Source organism: Scyliorhinus canicula, chromosome 24, assembly GCF_902713615.1.
Source record: "Scyliorhinus canicula chromosome 24, sScyCan1.1, whole genome shotgun sequence".
Taxonomy (NCBI): Eukaryota; Metazoa; Chordata; class Chondrichthyes; order Carcharhiniformes; family Scyliorhinidae; genus Scyliorhinus; species Scyliorhinus canicula.
Genome location: NC_052169.1, coordinates 585950 through 599634, shown reverse-complemented (window position 1 = coordinate 599634; position 13685 = coordinate 585950). Strand labels below are relative to the sequence as shown.

Sequence of the window (13685 nt, the reverse complement as noted above, 5' to 3'; positions counted from 1 at the left end):
TCCCTTTCAAATATATATCCAGCTCCCTTTTGAAACCTCCTATGGAATCCACCTCCACCATTCCCCAGGCAGCTCATTCCAAACCCCAACAACTCTCTGAGTAAAGATGGTTCTCCCCATCTCACTCCGAACTCTCTTGCTGACCATTTTGAAATTGTGACCCCCCCAGTCACTGACATACCAACTTTAGTGGAAATATCTGTGTTTACCCTGTTTCTGGGCTGGGGTCCGAATTGGTTCTGCAGTTAGGGCTGGATTTGGCAGAGTCTTACCTTTAAAGCCAGGCGCACTCTGCTACACTCTCGGACTGGGTTAAGTTTCAGTGTTTCACTGAAGGTGCTGCAGCCTTTTGTCTGCTCCTGAATCTCGCAGCAAACGCACACCCCATCACCGTCAAACTTATACTGCCAAACAAAACACAGCCATCAGAGGGAGCAGCTACAGCACATGGAATTATTAAATCCCTACAGGTCTTCTGTCTGCAGTTAATTGCATCTGCCATTGTTCTGTCCACTTGGATATCTTGTCCAACATCGTTTAAGCTGCCTTCGATTTCACTCTGGTTGTAATTTTAAAAACTAAATTTAGAGTACCCAATTCTTTTTTTTTTTCCGTTTAAGGGGCAATGTAGTGTGGCCAATCCACCTACCCTGCACATCTTTGGGTTCGAGACATAGACATAGAATTTACAGTGCAGAAGGAGGCCATTCGGCCCATCGAGTCTGCACCGGCTCTTGGAAAGAGCACCCTATCCAAGCCCACACCTCCACCCTATCCCCATAACACAGTAACCCCACCCAACACTAAGGGCAATTTTGGACACTAAGGGCAATTTATCATGGCCAATCCACCTAACCTGCGCATCTTTGGACTGTGGGAGGAAACCGGAGCACCCGGAGGAAACCCACGCAGACATGGGGAGAACATGCAGACTCCGCACAGACAGTGACCCAAGCCGGGTATTGAACTTGGGACCCTGCAGCTGTGAAGCAATTGTGCTATCCACAATGCTACCGTGCTGCCCCACAGTTGTGGGGGCGAAATCCACGCAGACAGGGGGATAATGTGCAAAATCCACATGGACAGTGACCTGGGGCCGGGATCGAACCTGAGGCCTCGGTGCATGAGGCAGCAGTGCTAACCACTGTGCCACCGTGACACTCTGGCTGTAATTTGTATTGAGTTTCAGAGTAAAGGACAGTCATCTCGGTGACGTAATTAAGTTTGCCTAATGCCTGATCACCTGGTACCATCCTGACAACTTAACAAGGGTAAACGCTTATTAACCTGAACCCCCCCCCCCCCCCCCCCCCCCCCCGGAATGTCACATGCAAAATGGGCACCAGGTTCACACCGTATCCACACAGAGTCCACTGTTCACACCGGGTTCACACCGGGATCACACCGTATCCACACCGGGTCCACTGTTCACACCGGGTTCACACGGGATCCACACCGGGTCCGCACCGGATTCACACCGGGTTCACACCGTATCCACACAGGGCCCACTGTTCACACCGGGTTCACACCGTATCCACACCGGGTCCACTGTTCACACCGGGTTCACACGGGGTTCACACCGGGTTCACACCGTATCCACACAGGGCCCACTGTTCACACCGGGTTCACACCGTATCCACACCGGGTCCACTGTTCACACCGGGTTCACACCGGGTTCACACCGGGTTCACACCGTATCCACACCGGGTCCACTGTTCACACCGGGTTCACACCGTATCCACACCGGGTCCACTGTTCACACCGGGTTCACACGGGGTTCACACCGGGTTCACACCGTATCCACACAGGGCCCACTGTTCACACCGGGTTCACACCGTATCCACACCGGGTCCACTGTTCACACCGGGTTCACACGGGGTTCACACCGGGTTCACACCGTATCCACACCGGGTCCACTGTTCACACCGGGTTCACACGGGGTTCACACCGTATCCACACCGGGTCCACTGTTCACACCGGGTTCACACGGGGTTCACACCGTATCCACACCGGGTCCACTGTTCACACCGGGTTCACACGGGGTTCACACCGGGTTCACACCGTATCCACACCGGGTCCACTGTTCACACCGGGTTCACACGGGGTTCACACGGGGTTCACACCGGGTTCACACGGGGTTCACACCGGGATCACACGGGGTTCACACCGGGTTCACACCGTATCCACACCGGGTCCACTGTTCACACCGGGTTCACACGGGGTTCACACCGTATCCACACCGGGTCCACTGTTCACACCGGGTTCACACGGGGTTCACACCGGGTTCACACCGTATCCACACCGGGTCCACTGTTCACACCGGGTTCACACCGGGTTCACACGGGGTTCACACCGGGTTCACACGGGGTTCACACCGGGATCACACGGGGTTCACACCGGGTTCACACGGGATTCACACCGTATCCACACCGGGTCCACTGTTCACACCGGGTTCACACGGGGTTCACACCGGGTTCACACCGTATCCACACCGGGTCCACTGTTCACACCGGGTTCACACGGGTTCACACGGGGTTCACACCGGGTTCACACGGGGTTCACACCGGGATCACACGGGGTTCACACCGGGTTCACACGGGATTCACACCGGGTTCACACGGGGTTCACACCGGGATCACACCGTATCCACACAGGGTCCACTGTTCACACCGGGTTCACACGGGATTCACACCGGGTTCACACGGGATTCACACCGGGTTCACACGGGGTTCACACGGGGTTCACACAGGGTCCACTGTTCACACCGGGTTCACACCGGGTCCACACCGGGTCCACTGTTCACACCGGGTCTGCACGGGATTCACACCGGGTTCACACGGGGTTCACACCGGGTTCACACCGTATCCACACAGGGTCCACTGTTCACACCGGGTTCACACCGGGTCCACTGTTCACACCGGGTTCACACCGGGTCCACACAGGGTCCACTGTTCACACCGGGTTCACACCGTATCCACACAGGGTCCACTGTTCACACCGGGTTCTCGCTGGGTTCACACCGGGTTCACATTGGGTTCACACTGGGTTCACACCGGATTCACACTGAATTCACACCAGGTTCACACTGGATTCACACTGGGTCCACACAGGGTTCACGCCAGGTTCTCAATGGGTTCACGCCAGGTTCACACTGGATTCACGCCGGGTTTGAACTGGGTTCACACTGGATTCACACCGGGTCCACACGGGGTTCACACCGGATTCACACCGGGTCCACACCAGGTTCACACCGGGTCCAAACGGGGTTCACACCGGGTTCACACCGGGTCCACGCGGTGTTCACATTTGGGTTCACACGGGATTCACACAGGATTCACGCCGGGTTCACACAGGATTCACACCGGGTTTGAACCGGGTTCACACAGGATTCACACCGGATTCACACCGGATTCACACCGGATTCACACCGGATTCACACCGGATTCACACCGGATTCACACCGGATTCACACCGGATTCACACCGGATTCACACCGGATTCACACCGGATTCACACTGGATTCACACCGGATTCACACTGGATTCACACTGCACCATTGCGAGCTCTGACGTACCAGTTGACATTCCCCCAGGGAGGTCACCATCTGAGCGTTCTGACAGGAAAGGATGGATCCAGCCAGGTTCAACATCACACAAACCGCTGAAAGCAGCATGAAGAAAGTAATCTGAGAGTAAAAAACATTAAACTGTCAGGTATTTTGTTTTTTTACATTGACTATTTTTAAGGTAAATGTAGATAGTTCTTGATAAGCAGGGGAAAGTTACTGGAGATGGGCAGGAATGTGGGACTGAGGTTACAATCAGATCAGCCCTAACCATATTGAATGGTGGAGCAGGCTCGAGGGGCCGAGTGGCCTCCTCCTGGTCCTAATTTGTATGTTTGAACCCGGAGAAATGCACATCCATTTGGAAAGTGACAGCTGCAACCGGATTTCCATGATTCCAACCTCTGAGAGAATTGAGCATCCATCGTGCAGTTCTCCACTCTCAATGATCTAATTGGTCAATCCATGGCCTCAATTGACTCTGCAGCAAATGGGCCTCTAAATCTTTAAAAAAACTGGTTCTCCAGATATTTAGCGAGACCTTGGTGTCCTTGTGCGTCAGTCGCTGATAGTAAGCACACAGGTACAGCGGGCAGTAAATAAGGCAAATGGTATGTTGGCCTTCATAGCGAGAGGATTTGAGTATAGGAATTGAGATGTTTTACTGCAATTGTATAGGGCATTGGTGAGGCCACACCTGGAGTATTGTGCGCAGTTTTGGTGTCCTTACCTGAGGAAGGATGCTCTTGCTTTGGAGCGAGTGCAGCGAAGGTTTACCAGGCTGATTCCTGGGATGGCGGGACTGTCTTATGAGGAGAGACTAAATCGGTTAGGATTATATTCATTGGAGTTTTTAGAAGAGTGAGAGGGGATCTCACACAACGTTATAAAATTCTAACAGGATTAGACTGGGTAGATTCAGAAAGAATGTTCCCGATGTTGGGTGGCCTCGGCACCCTATCTAGGAAGTTCGCACTCCATGAGTCCTACAGGGAGATCAACAATGGTTTCCCGTGGTCACCATGGGGGTTGTAACAGATTTGCACCCTGGAGACTGGATTGCATGGCACAGAGTGTAAACCCCCAGCCAGGCCACTCAGTCACCTTCCATTGGATTGGATTTGTTTAGTGTGCAGTAAGAACAACTGTTCCATCTTGCTCTATTCAACATCCAACCGACTAATCCTCCTTAATCTCGACTTTTCTCTGACACTGCCTCCTGATCCCGACCCGCAAGGAACACTATCTTCCTCCCCTCAAAAAAAATCAATCAGTCCTTTTTCATTTTCATACAATGCTTTTCAACATGTCGCAATCACCAACACTTCTTAACGGCATCAACTGATCCTTTCCTTCTCCAGCAGTTTGTTTCACATATCCAGCATCCGGTTGGAGGGGAGGGGGGGGTGTATTCTCAAAAGATATTTTCTATTGGCTAAGCTTGTGCAGTCTGTTTTTTGTCCTCTAATCATTTGCTGATAATTACAAAAGCATATTTTTGATCTTTTCAAACACATCCAGTTCCATCTCACACATGTCAAATTATCATTGATTATTCATTCCCACAATAAAATTAAATGAAATATCGTCACAGTCCCAGAGCTCCATTGGCTGCTCTCCACATAGAGAGAGAGCGGACTGATGGTGATTTAACGCGAGGGTCACCACACCTCATTGAGAAGGCAGAGTCTTCACTGATTACCACAGCTGCTAAGGGAATTGAACCCACGTTCCTGGCATTGCTCCGCATCACAAAGCAGCCGCTCAGCCAACTGAGCTAACCTCTCAACAACATTCTGTGCAACCTTTAAAAGGGAATCCAGAAAAACCAATAAAGAAAACGACAAAGAGGGCAGGAGGTTGGGGGAGCAACCGGAGTTGGGTGTGGCAGGCTTACTCCAATCAGCGGCTTTTGTAAATTGCAATGGATTTGGACAGACTTGTTTATTTTTCGTTGTGTATAAAAGGAAAAACTCTAATAAAAACATTTTTTTAAAATGAAAATAATTTAAGTACTTAGAGCACTTATAAAGAGAGACTGTTGAAATCCTGGCGTAGCCAACAGACACATGTAATTGTGCATTCTGGGCGGCACGGTGGCACAGTGCTGTCTCATGGCGCTGAGGACCTGGGTTTGATCCCGGCCCCGGGTCACTGTCTGTGAGGAGTTTGCACATTCCCGTGTCTGCGTGGGTTTCACCCCCACAACCCAAAGATGTGCGGGTTAGGTGGATTGGCCACACTAAATTGCCCCTTAATTGAAAAAAAAAGAATTGGGTACCCTAAATTTATGAGAAAAAAAATAATAGTGATGGTGTAATCTGTAAATAAACCTATTATCAAGATCAAAAAAAAAGTGCGTCCGCTGCAGGACCTCAATACATATTTTGGGTCGATGCTCCAATGTAGTACTGCCAGCAATGTGTAAAGTTTATTTTTAATTTAGATTACCCAATTCATTTTTTCCAATTAAGGGGCAATTTAGCGCGGCCAATCCACCTACACTGCTCATCTTTGGGTTGTGGGGGCGAAACCCACGCAAACACGGGGAGAATGTGCAAACTCCACACGGACAGTGACCCAGAGCCGGGATCGAACCTGGGACCTCGGTGCCTTGAGGCAGCAGTGCAAACCACTAGGCCACCGCGCTGCCCTTGGGAATGTGCGAAGTTAACAAGATTAATAGTGAATTTGAGATGAAAAATAAAATAACAAGTAACAAGACAAGCAGACATCAAGAGGAATAATAAGATGTGATTTGCCCAAGAACAAGATTAGCTGGAGTCTAGGGACAGTGAGGTGTGAATGGCCATATCAGAAACATTGTCCATCAGGGATCAGTGAGACTGTATAAATGGCTATTTCTAAAAGCAAGAAATTTGAGCGAGGTAGATAGCAGAATTAATTGCGGAGGCAGGCAAGTTTCCATTGAATGTTTGGAGGTGTTGTTTTCAGGACTTGGCTCTTCACCATGCTCGATGTTGGGATTGTTCTGAGCCCTGTGGTTTTCACTTTCTGGGGGATTGGGAGATTGGGGCGTCGACAAGACAGGGGTTTTGGGGGTTTGTCCTTTCTGGATTGCACTAGTTTTGATGGGTGTGTGGTGAGAAGGGTAGTTTAGGTTATATGAGTGGGGTTCTTCGCGTGGATATGCAGGCAGGGGTCGCCATGCTAACAGGGATGCTAGTGAATGGGAGCAGTATGGGGTAGCAGGGATGCTAGTGAATGGGAGCAGTATGTGGGAGGGGGATGCTAGTGAATGGGAGCAGTATGGGGTAGCAGGGATGCTAGTGAATGGGAGCAGTATGGGGTAGCAGGGATGCTAGTGAATGGGAGCAGTATGGGGTAGCAGGGATGCTAGTGAATGGGAGCAGTATGGGGTAGCAGGGATGCTAGTGAATGGGAGCAGTGTGGGGTAGCAGGGATGCTAGTGAATGGGAGCAGTGTGGGGTAGCAGGGATGCTAGTGAATGGGAGCAGTATGGGGTAGCAGGGATGCTAGTGAATGGGAGCAGTGTGGGGTAGCAGGGATGCTAGTGAATGGGAGCAGTGTGGGGTAGCAGGGATGCTAGTGAATGGGAGCAGTATGGGGTAGCAGGGATGCTAGTGAATGGGAGCAGTGTGGGGTAGCAGGGATGCTAGTGAATGGGAGCAGTGTGGGGTAGCAGGGATGCTAGTGAATGGGAGCAGTATGGGGTAGCAGGGATGCTAGTGAATGGGAGCAGTATGGGGTAGCAGGGATGCTAGTGAATGGGAGCAGTGTGGGGTAGCAGGGATGCTAGTGAATGGGAGCAGTATGGGGTAGCAGGGATGCTAGTGAATGGGAGCAGTATGGGGTAGCAGGGATGCTAGTGAATGGGAGCAGTATGGGGTAGCAGGGATGCTAGTGAATGGGAGCAGTGTGGGGTAGCAGGGATGCTAGTGAATGGGAGCAGTAAGGGGTAGCAGGGATGCTAGTGAATGGGAGCAGTATGGGGTAGCAGGGATGCTAGTGAATGGGAGCAGTATGGGGTAGCAGGGATGCTAGTGAATGGGAGCAGTGTGGGGTAGCAGGGATGCTAGTGAATGGGAGCAGTGTGGGGTAGCAGGGATGCTAGTGAATGGGAGCAGTGTGGGGTAGCAGGGATGCTAGTGAATGGGAGCAGTATGGGGTAGCAGGGATGCTAGTGAATGGAAGCAGTATGGGGTAGCAGGGTTGCTAGTGAATGGGAGCAGTATGGGGTAGCAGGGATGCTAGTGAATGGGAGCAGTATGGGGTAGCAGGGATGCTAGTGAATGGGAGCAGTATGGGGGAGGGGGTTGCTAGTGAATGCGAGCAGTGTGGGGTAGCAGGGATGCTAGTGAATGGGAGCAGTGTGGGGGAGGGGGGTTGCTAGTGAATGGGAGCAGTATGGGGGAGGGGGTTGCTAGTGAATGGGAGCAGTGTGGGGTAGCAGGGATGCTAGTGAATGGGAGCAGTATGGGGTAGCAGGGATGCTAGTGAATGGGAGCAGTGTGGGGTAGCAGGGATGCTAGTGAATGGGAGCAGTGTGGGGTAGCAGGGATGCTAGTGAATGGGAGCAGTATGGGGGAGCGGGTTGCTAGTGAATAGGAGCAGTGTGGGGTAGCAGGGATGCTAGTGAATGGGAGCAGTGTGGGGTAGCAGGGATGCTAGTGAATGGGAGCAGTATGGGGTAGCAGGGATGCTAGTGAATGGGAGCAGTATGGGGGAGGGGGTTGCTAGTGAATGCGAGCAGTGTGGGGTAGCAGGGATGCTAGTGAATGGGAGCAGTGTGGGGTAGCAGGGATGCTAGTGAATGGGAGCAGTATGGGGTAGCAGGGATGCTAGTGAATGGGAGCAGTGTGGGGTAGCAGGGATGCTAGTGAATGGGAGCAGTGTGGGGTAGCAGGGATGCTAGTGAATGGGAGCAGTGTGGGGTAGCAGGGATGCTAGTGAATGGGAGCAGTATGGGGGAGGGGGTTGCTAGTGAATGGGAGCAGTATGGGGTAGCAGGGATGCTAGTGAATGGGAGCAGTGTGGGGGAGGGGGTTGCTAGTGAATGGGAGCAGTATGGGGTAGCAGGGATGCTAGTGAATGGGAGCAGTGTGGGGGAGGGGGTTGCTAGTGAATGGGAGCAGTGTGGGGTAGCAGGGATGCTAGTGAATGGGAGCAGTATGGGGTAGCAGGGATGCTAGTGAATGGAAGCAGTATGGGGTAGCAGGGTTGCTAGTGAATGGGAGCAGTATGGGGTAGCAGGGATGCTAGTGAATGGGAGCAGTGTGGGGTAGCAGGGATGCTAGTGAATGGGAGCAGTATGGGGTAGCAGGGATGCTAGTGAATGGGAGCAGTATGGGGGAGGGGGTTGCTAGTGAATGGGAGCAGTGTGGGGTACCAGGGATGCTAGTGAATGGGAGCAGTATGGGGGAGGGGGTTGCTAGTGAATGGGAGCAGTATGGGGTAGCAGGGATGCTAGTGAATGGGAGCAGTGTGGGGGAGGGGGTTGCTAGTGAATGGGAGCAGTATGGGGGGAGGGGGTTGCTAGTGAATGGGAGCAGTGTGGGGTAGCAGGGATGCTAGTGAATGGGAGCAGTATGGGGTAGCAGGGATGCTAGTGAATGGGAGCAGTATGGGGTAGCAGGGATGCTAGTGAATGGGAGCAGTATGGGGTAGCAGGGATGCTAGTGAATGGGAGCAGTATGGGGTAGCAGGGATGCTAGTGAATGGGAGCAGTATGGGGTAGCAGGGATGCTAGTGAATGGGAGCAGTGTGGGGTAGCAGGGATGCTAGTGAATGGGAGCAGTGTGGGGTAGCAGGGATGCTAGTGAATGGGAGCAGTGTGGGGTAGCAGGGATGCTAGTGAATGGGAGCAGTATGGGGTAGCAGGGTTGCTAGTGAATGGGAGCAGTATGGGGTAGCAGGGATGCTAGTGAATGGGAGCAGTGTGGGGTAGCAGGGATGCTAGTGAATGGGAGCAGTATGGGGTAGCAGGGATGCTAGTGAATGGGAGCAGTGTGGGGTAGCAGGGATGCTAGTGAATGGGAGCAGTGTGGGGTAGCAGGGATGCTAGTGAATGGGAGCAGTATGGGGTAGCAGGGATGCTAGTGAATGGGAGCAGTATGGGGGAGGGGGTTGCTAGTGAATGGGAGCAGTATGGGGTAGCAGGGATGCTAGTGAATGGGAGCAGTATGGGGTAGCAGGGATGCTAGTGAATGGGAGCAGTATGGGGTAGCAGGGATGCTAGTGAATGGGAGCAGTGTGGGGTAGCAGGGATGCTAGTGAATGCGAGCAGTATGGGGTAGCAGGGATGCTAGTGAATGGGAGCAGTATGGGGGAGGGGGTTGCTAGTGAATGGGAGCAGTATGGGGTAGCAGGGATGCTAGTGAATGGGAGCAGTGTGGGGGAGGGGGTTGCTAGTGAATGGGAGCAGTGTGGGGTAGCAGGGATGCTAGTGAATGGGAGCAGTATGGGGTAGCAGGGATGCTAGTGAATGGGAGCAGTGTGGGGTAGCAGGGATGCTAGTGAATGGGAGCAGTATGGGGTAGCAGGGATGCTAGTGAATGGGAGCAGTATGGGGTAGCAGGGATGCTAGTGAATGGGAGCAGTATGGGGTAGCAGGGATGCTAGTGAATGGGAGCAGTGTGGGGTAGCAGGGATGCTAGTGAATGGGAGCAGTATGGGGGAGCGGGTTGCTAGTGAATGGGAGCAGTGTGGGGTAGCAGGGATGCTAGTGAATGGGAGCAGTATGGGGTAGCAGGGATGCTAGTGAATGGGAGCAGTATGGGGGAGGGGGTTGCTAGTGAATGGGAGCAGTATGGGGTAGCAGGGATGCTAGTGAATGGGAGCAGTATGGGGTAGCAGGGATGCTAGTGAATGGGAGCAGTATGGGGTAGCAGGGATGCTAGTGAATGGGAGCAGTGTGGGGTAGCAGGGATGCTAGTGAATGGGAGCAGTGTGGGGTAGCAGGGATGCTAGTGAATGGGAGCAGTGTGGGGTAGCAGGGATGCTAGTGAATGGGAGCAGTATGGGGGAGCAGGGATGCTAGTGAATGGGAGCAGTGTGGGGTAGCAGGGGTGCTAGTGAATGGGAGCAGTATGGGGGAGGGAGATGCTAGTGAATGGGAGCAGTATGGGGTAGCAGGGATGCTAGTGAATGGGAGCAGTATGGGGTAGCAGGGATGCTAGTGAATGGGAGCAGTGTGGGGGAGGGGGTTGCTAGTGAATGGGAGCAGTATGGGGTAGCAGGGATGCTAGTGAATGGGAGCAGTATGGGGTAGCAGGGATGCTAGTGAATGGGAGCAGTGTGGGGTAGCAGGGATGCTAGTGAATGGGAGCAGTATGGGGTAGCAGGGATGCTAGTGAATGGGAGCAGTGTGGGGTAGCAGGGATGCTAGTGAATGGGAGCAGTATGGGGTAGCAGGGATGCTAGTGAATGGGAGCAGTGTGGGGGAGGGGGTTGCTAGTGAATGGGAGCAGTGTGGGGTAGCAGGGATGCTAGTGAATGGGAGCAGTATGGGGTAGCAGGGATGCTAGTGAATGGGAGCAGTATGGGGGAGGGGGTTGCTAGTGAATGGGAGCAGTATGGGGTAGCAGGGATGCTAGTGAATGGGAGCAGTATTGGGTAGCAGGGATCCTAGTGAATGGGAGCAGTATGGGGGAGGGGGATGCTAGTGAATGGGAGCAGTGTGGGGTAGCAGGGTTGCTAGTGAATGGGAGCAGTGTGGGGTAGCAGGGATGCTAGTGAATGGGAGCAGTATGGGGTAGCAGGGATGCTAGTCAATGGGAGCAGTGTGGGGTAGCAGGGATGCTAGTGAATGGGAGCAGTATGGGGTAGCAGGGATGCTAGTGAATGGGAGCAGTATGGGGTAGCAGGGATGCTAGTGAATGGGAGCAGTGTGGGGTAGCAGGGATGCTAGTGAATGGGAGCAGTGTGGGGTAGCAGGGATGCTAGTGAATGGGAGCAGTGTGGGGTAGCAGGGATGCTAGTGAATGGGAGCAGTATGGGGTAGCAGGGATGCTAGTGAATGGGAGCAGTGTGGGGGAGGGGGATGCTAGTGAATGGGAGCAGTGTGGGGTAGCAGGGATGCTAGTGAATGGGAGCAGTGTGGGGTAGCAGGGATGCTAGTGAATGGGAGCAGTGTGGGGTAGCAGGGTTGCTAGTGAATGGGAGCAGTATGGGGTAGCAGGGATGCTAGTCAATGGGAGCAGTATGGGGTAGCAGGGATGCTAGTGAATGGGAGCAGTATGGGGTAGCAGGGATGCTAGTGAATGGGAGCAGTGTGGGGTAGCAGGGATGCTAGTGAATGGGAGCAGTGTGGGGTAGCAGGGATGCTAGTGAATGGGAGCAGTGTGGGGTAGCAGGGATGCTAGTGAATGGGAGCAGTGTGGGGGAGGGGGTTGCTAGTGAATGGGAGCAGTATGGGGTAGCAGGGTTGCTAGTGAATGGGAGCAGTATGGGGTAGCAGGGATGCTAGTGAATGGGAGCAGTGTGGGGTAGCAGGGATGCTAGTGAATGGGAGCAGTGTGGGGTAGCAGGGATGCTAGTGAATGGGAGCAGTATGGGGTAGCAGGGATGCTAGTGAATGGGAGCAGTATGGGGGAGGGGGTTGCTAGTGAATGGGAGCAGTATGGGGTAGCAGGGATGCTAGTGAATGGGAGCAGTGTGGGGTAGCAGGGATGCTAGTGAATGGGAGCAGTGTGGGGTAGCAGGGATGCTAGTGAATGGGAGCAGTGTGGGGTAGCAGGGATGCTAGTGAATGGGAGCAGTATGGGGTAGCAGGGTTGCTAGTGAATGGGAGCAGTATGGGGTAGCAGGGATGCTAGTGAATGGGAGCAGTATGGGGTAGCAGGGATGCTAGTGAATGGGAGCAGTATGGGGTAGCAGGGTTGCTAGTGAATGGGAGCAGTATGGGGTAGCAGGGATGCTAGTGAATGGGAGCAGTATGGGGTAGCAGGGATGCTAGTGAATGGGAGCAGTATAGGGTAGCAGGGATGCTAGTGAATGGGAGCAGTATGGGGTAGCAGGGATGCTAGTGAATGGGAGCAGTGTGGGGTAGCAGGGATGCTAGTGAATGCGAGCAGTGTGGGGTAGCAGGGATGCTAGTGAATGGGAGCAGTATGGGGTAGCAGGGATGCTAGTGAATGGGAGCAGTGTGGGGGAGGGGGTTGCTAGTGAATGGGAGCAGTGTGGGGTAGCAGGGATGCTAGTGAATGGGAGCAGTGTGGGGGAGGGGGTTGCTAGTGAATGGGAGCAGTGTGGGGTAGCAGGGATGCTAGTGAATGGGAGCAGTATGGGGGAGGGGGTTGCTAGTGAATGGGAGCAGTATGGGGTAGCAGGGATGCTAGTGAATGGGAGCAGTGTGGGGGAGGGGGTTGCTAGTGAATGGGAGCAGTGTGGGGTAGCAGGGATGCTAGTGAATGGGAGCAGTATGGGGGAGGGGGTTGCTAGTGAATGGGAGCAGTATGGGGTAGCAGGGATGCTAGTGAATGGGAGCAGTGTGGGGTAGCAGGGATGCTAGTGAATGGGAGCAGTGTGGGGTAGCAGGGATGCTAGTGAATGGGAGCAGTATGGGGTAGCAGGGATGCTAGTGAATGGGAGCAGTGTGGGGTAGCAGGGATGCTAGTGAATGGGAGCAGTATGGGGGAGCAGGGATGCTAGTGAATGGGAGCAGTGTGGGGTAGCAGGGATGCTAGTGAATGGGAGCAGTATGGGGTAGCAGGGTTGCTAGTGAATGGCAGCAGTGTGGGGTAGCAGGGATGCTAGTGAATGGGAGCAGAGTGGGGGAGGGGGTTGCTAGTGAATGGGAGCAGTGTGGGGTAGCAGGGATGCTAGTGAATGGGAGCAGTGTGGGGTAGCAGGGATGCTAGTGAATGGGAGCAGTGTGGGGTAGCAGGGATGCTAGTGAATGGGAGCAGTATGGGGTAGCAGGGATGCTAGTGAATGGGAGCAGTGTGGGGTAGCAGGGATGCTAGTGAATGGGAGCAGTGTGGGGTAGCAGGGATGCTAGTGAATGGGAGCAGTATGGGGTAGCAGGGATGCTAGTGAATGGGAGCAGTGTGTGGGAGGGGGTTGCTAGTGAATGGGAGCAGTATGGGGGAGGGGGTTGCTAGTGAATGGGAGCAGTATGGGGGAGGGGGTTGCTAGT

General features: G+C 53.5%; 1 protein-coding gene across 4 annotated transcripts in view; it reads right to left on the bottom strand.

Annotated features, from left to right (window-relative positions):
• fam189a1 (family with sequence similarity 189 member A1) overlaps positions 1-13685 on the bottom strand; it is a 66772-nt gene that overhangs the window by 16491 nt on the left and 36596 nt on the right. For all 4 annotated transcript variants that reach the window (XM_038784094.1, XM_038784097.1, XM_038784095.1 and 1 more), the window contains exons 3-4: positions 3575-3685; positions 273-404 (exon numbers count right to left, since the gene is read on the bottom strand). In XM_038784094.1, the coding sequence (XP_038640022.1) occupies positions 273-404; positions 3575-3685 (243 nt within the window). The remainder of the gene's footprint in view (positions 1-272; positions 405-3574; positions 3686-13685) is intronic.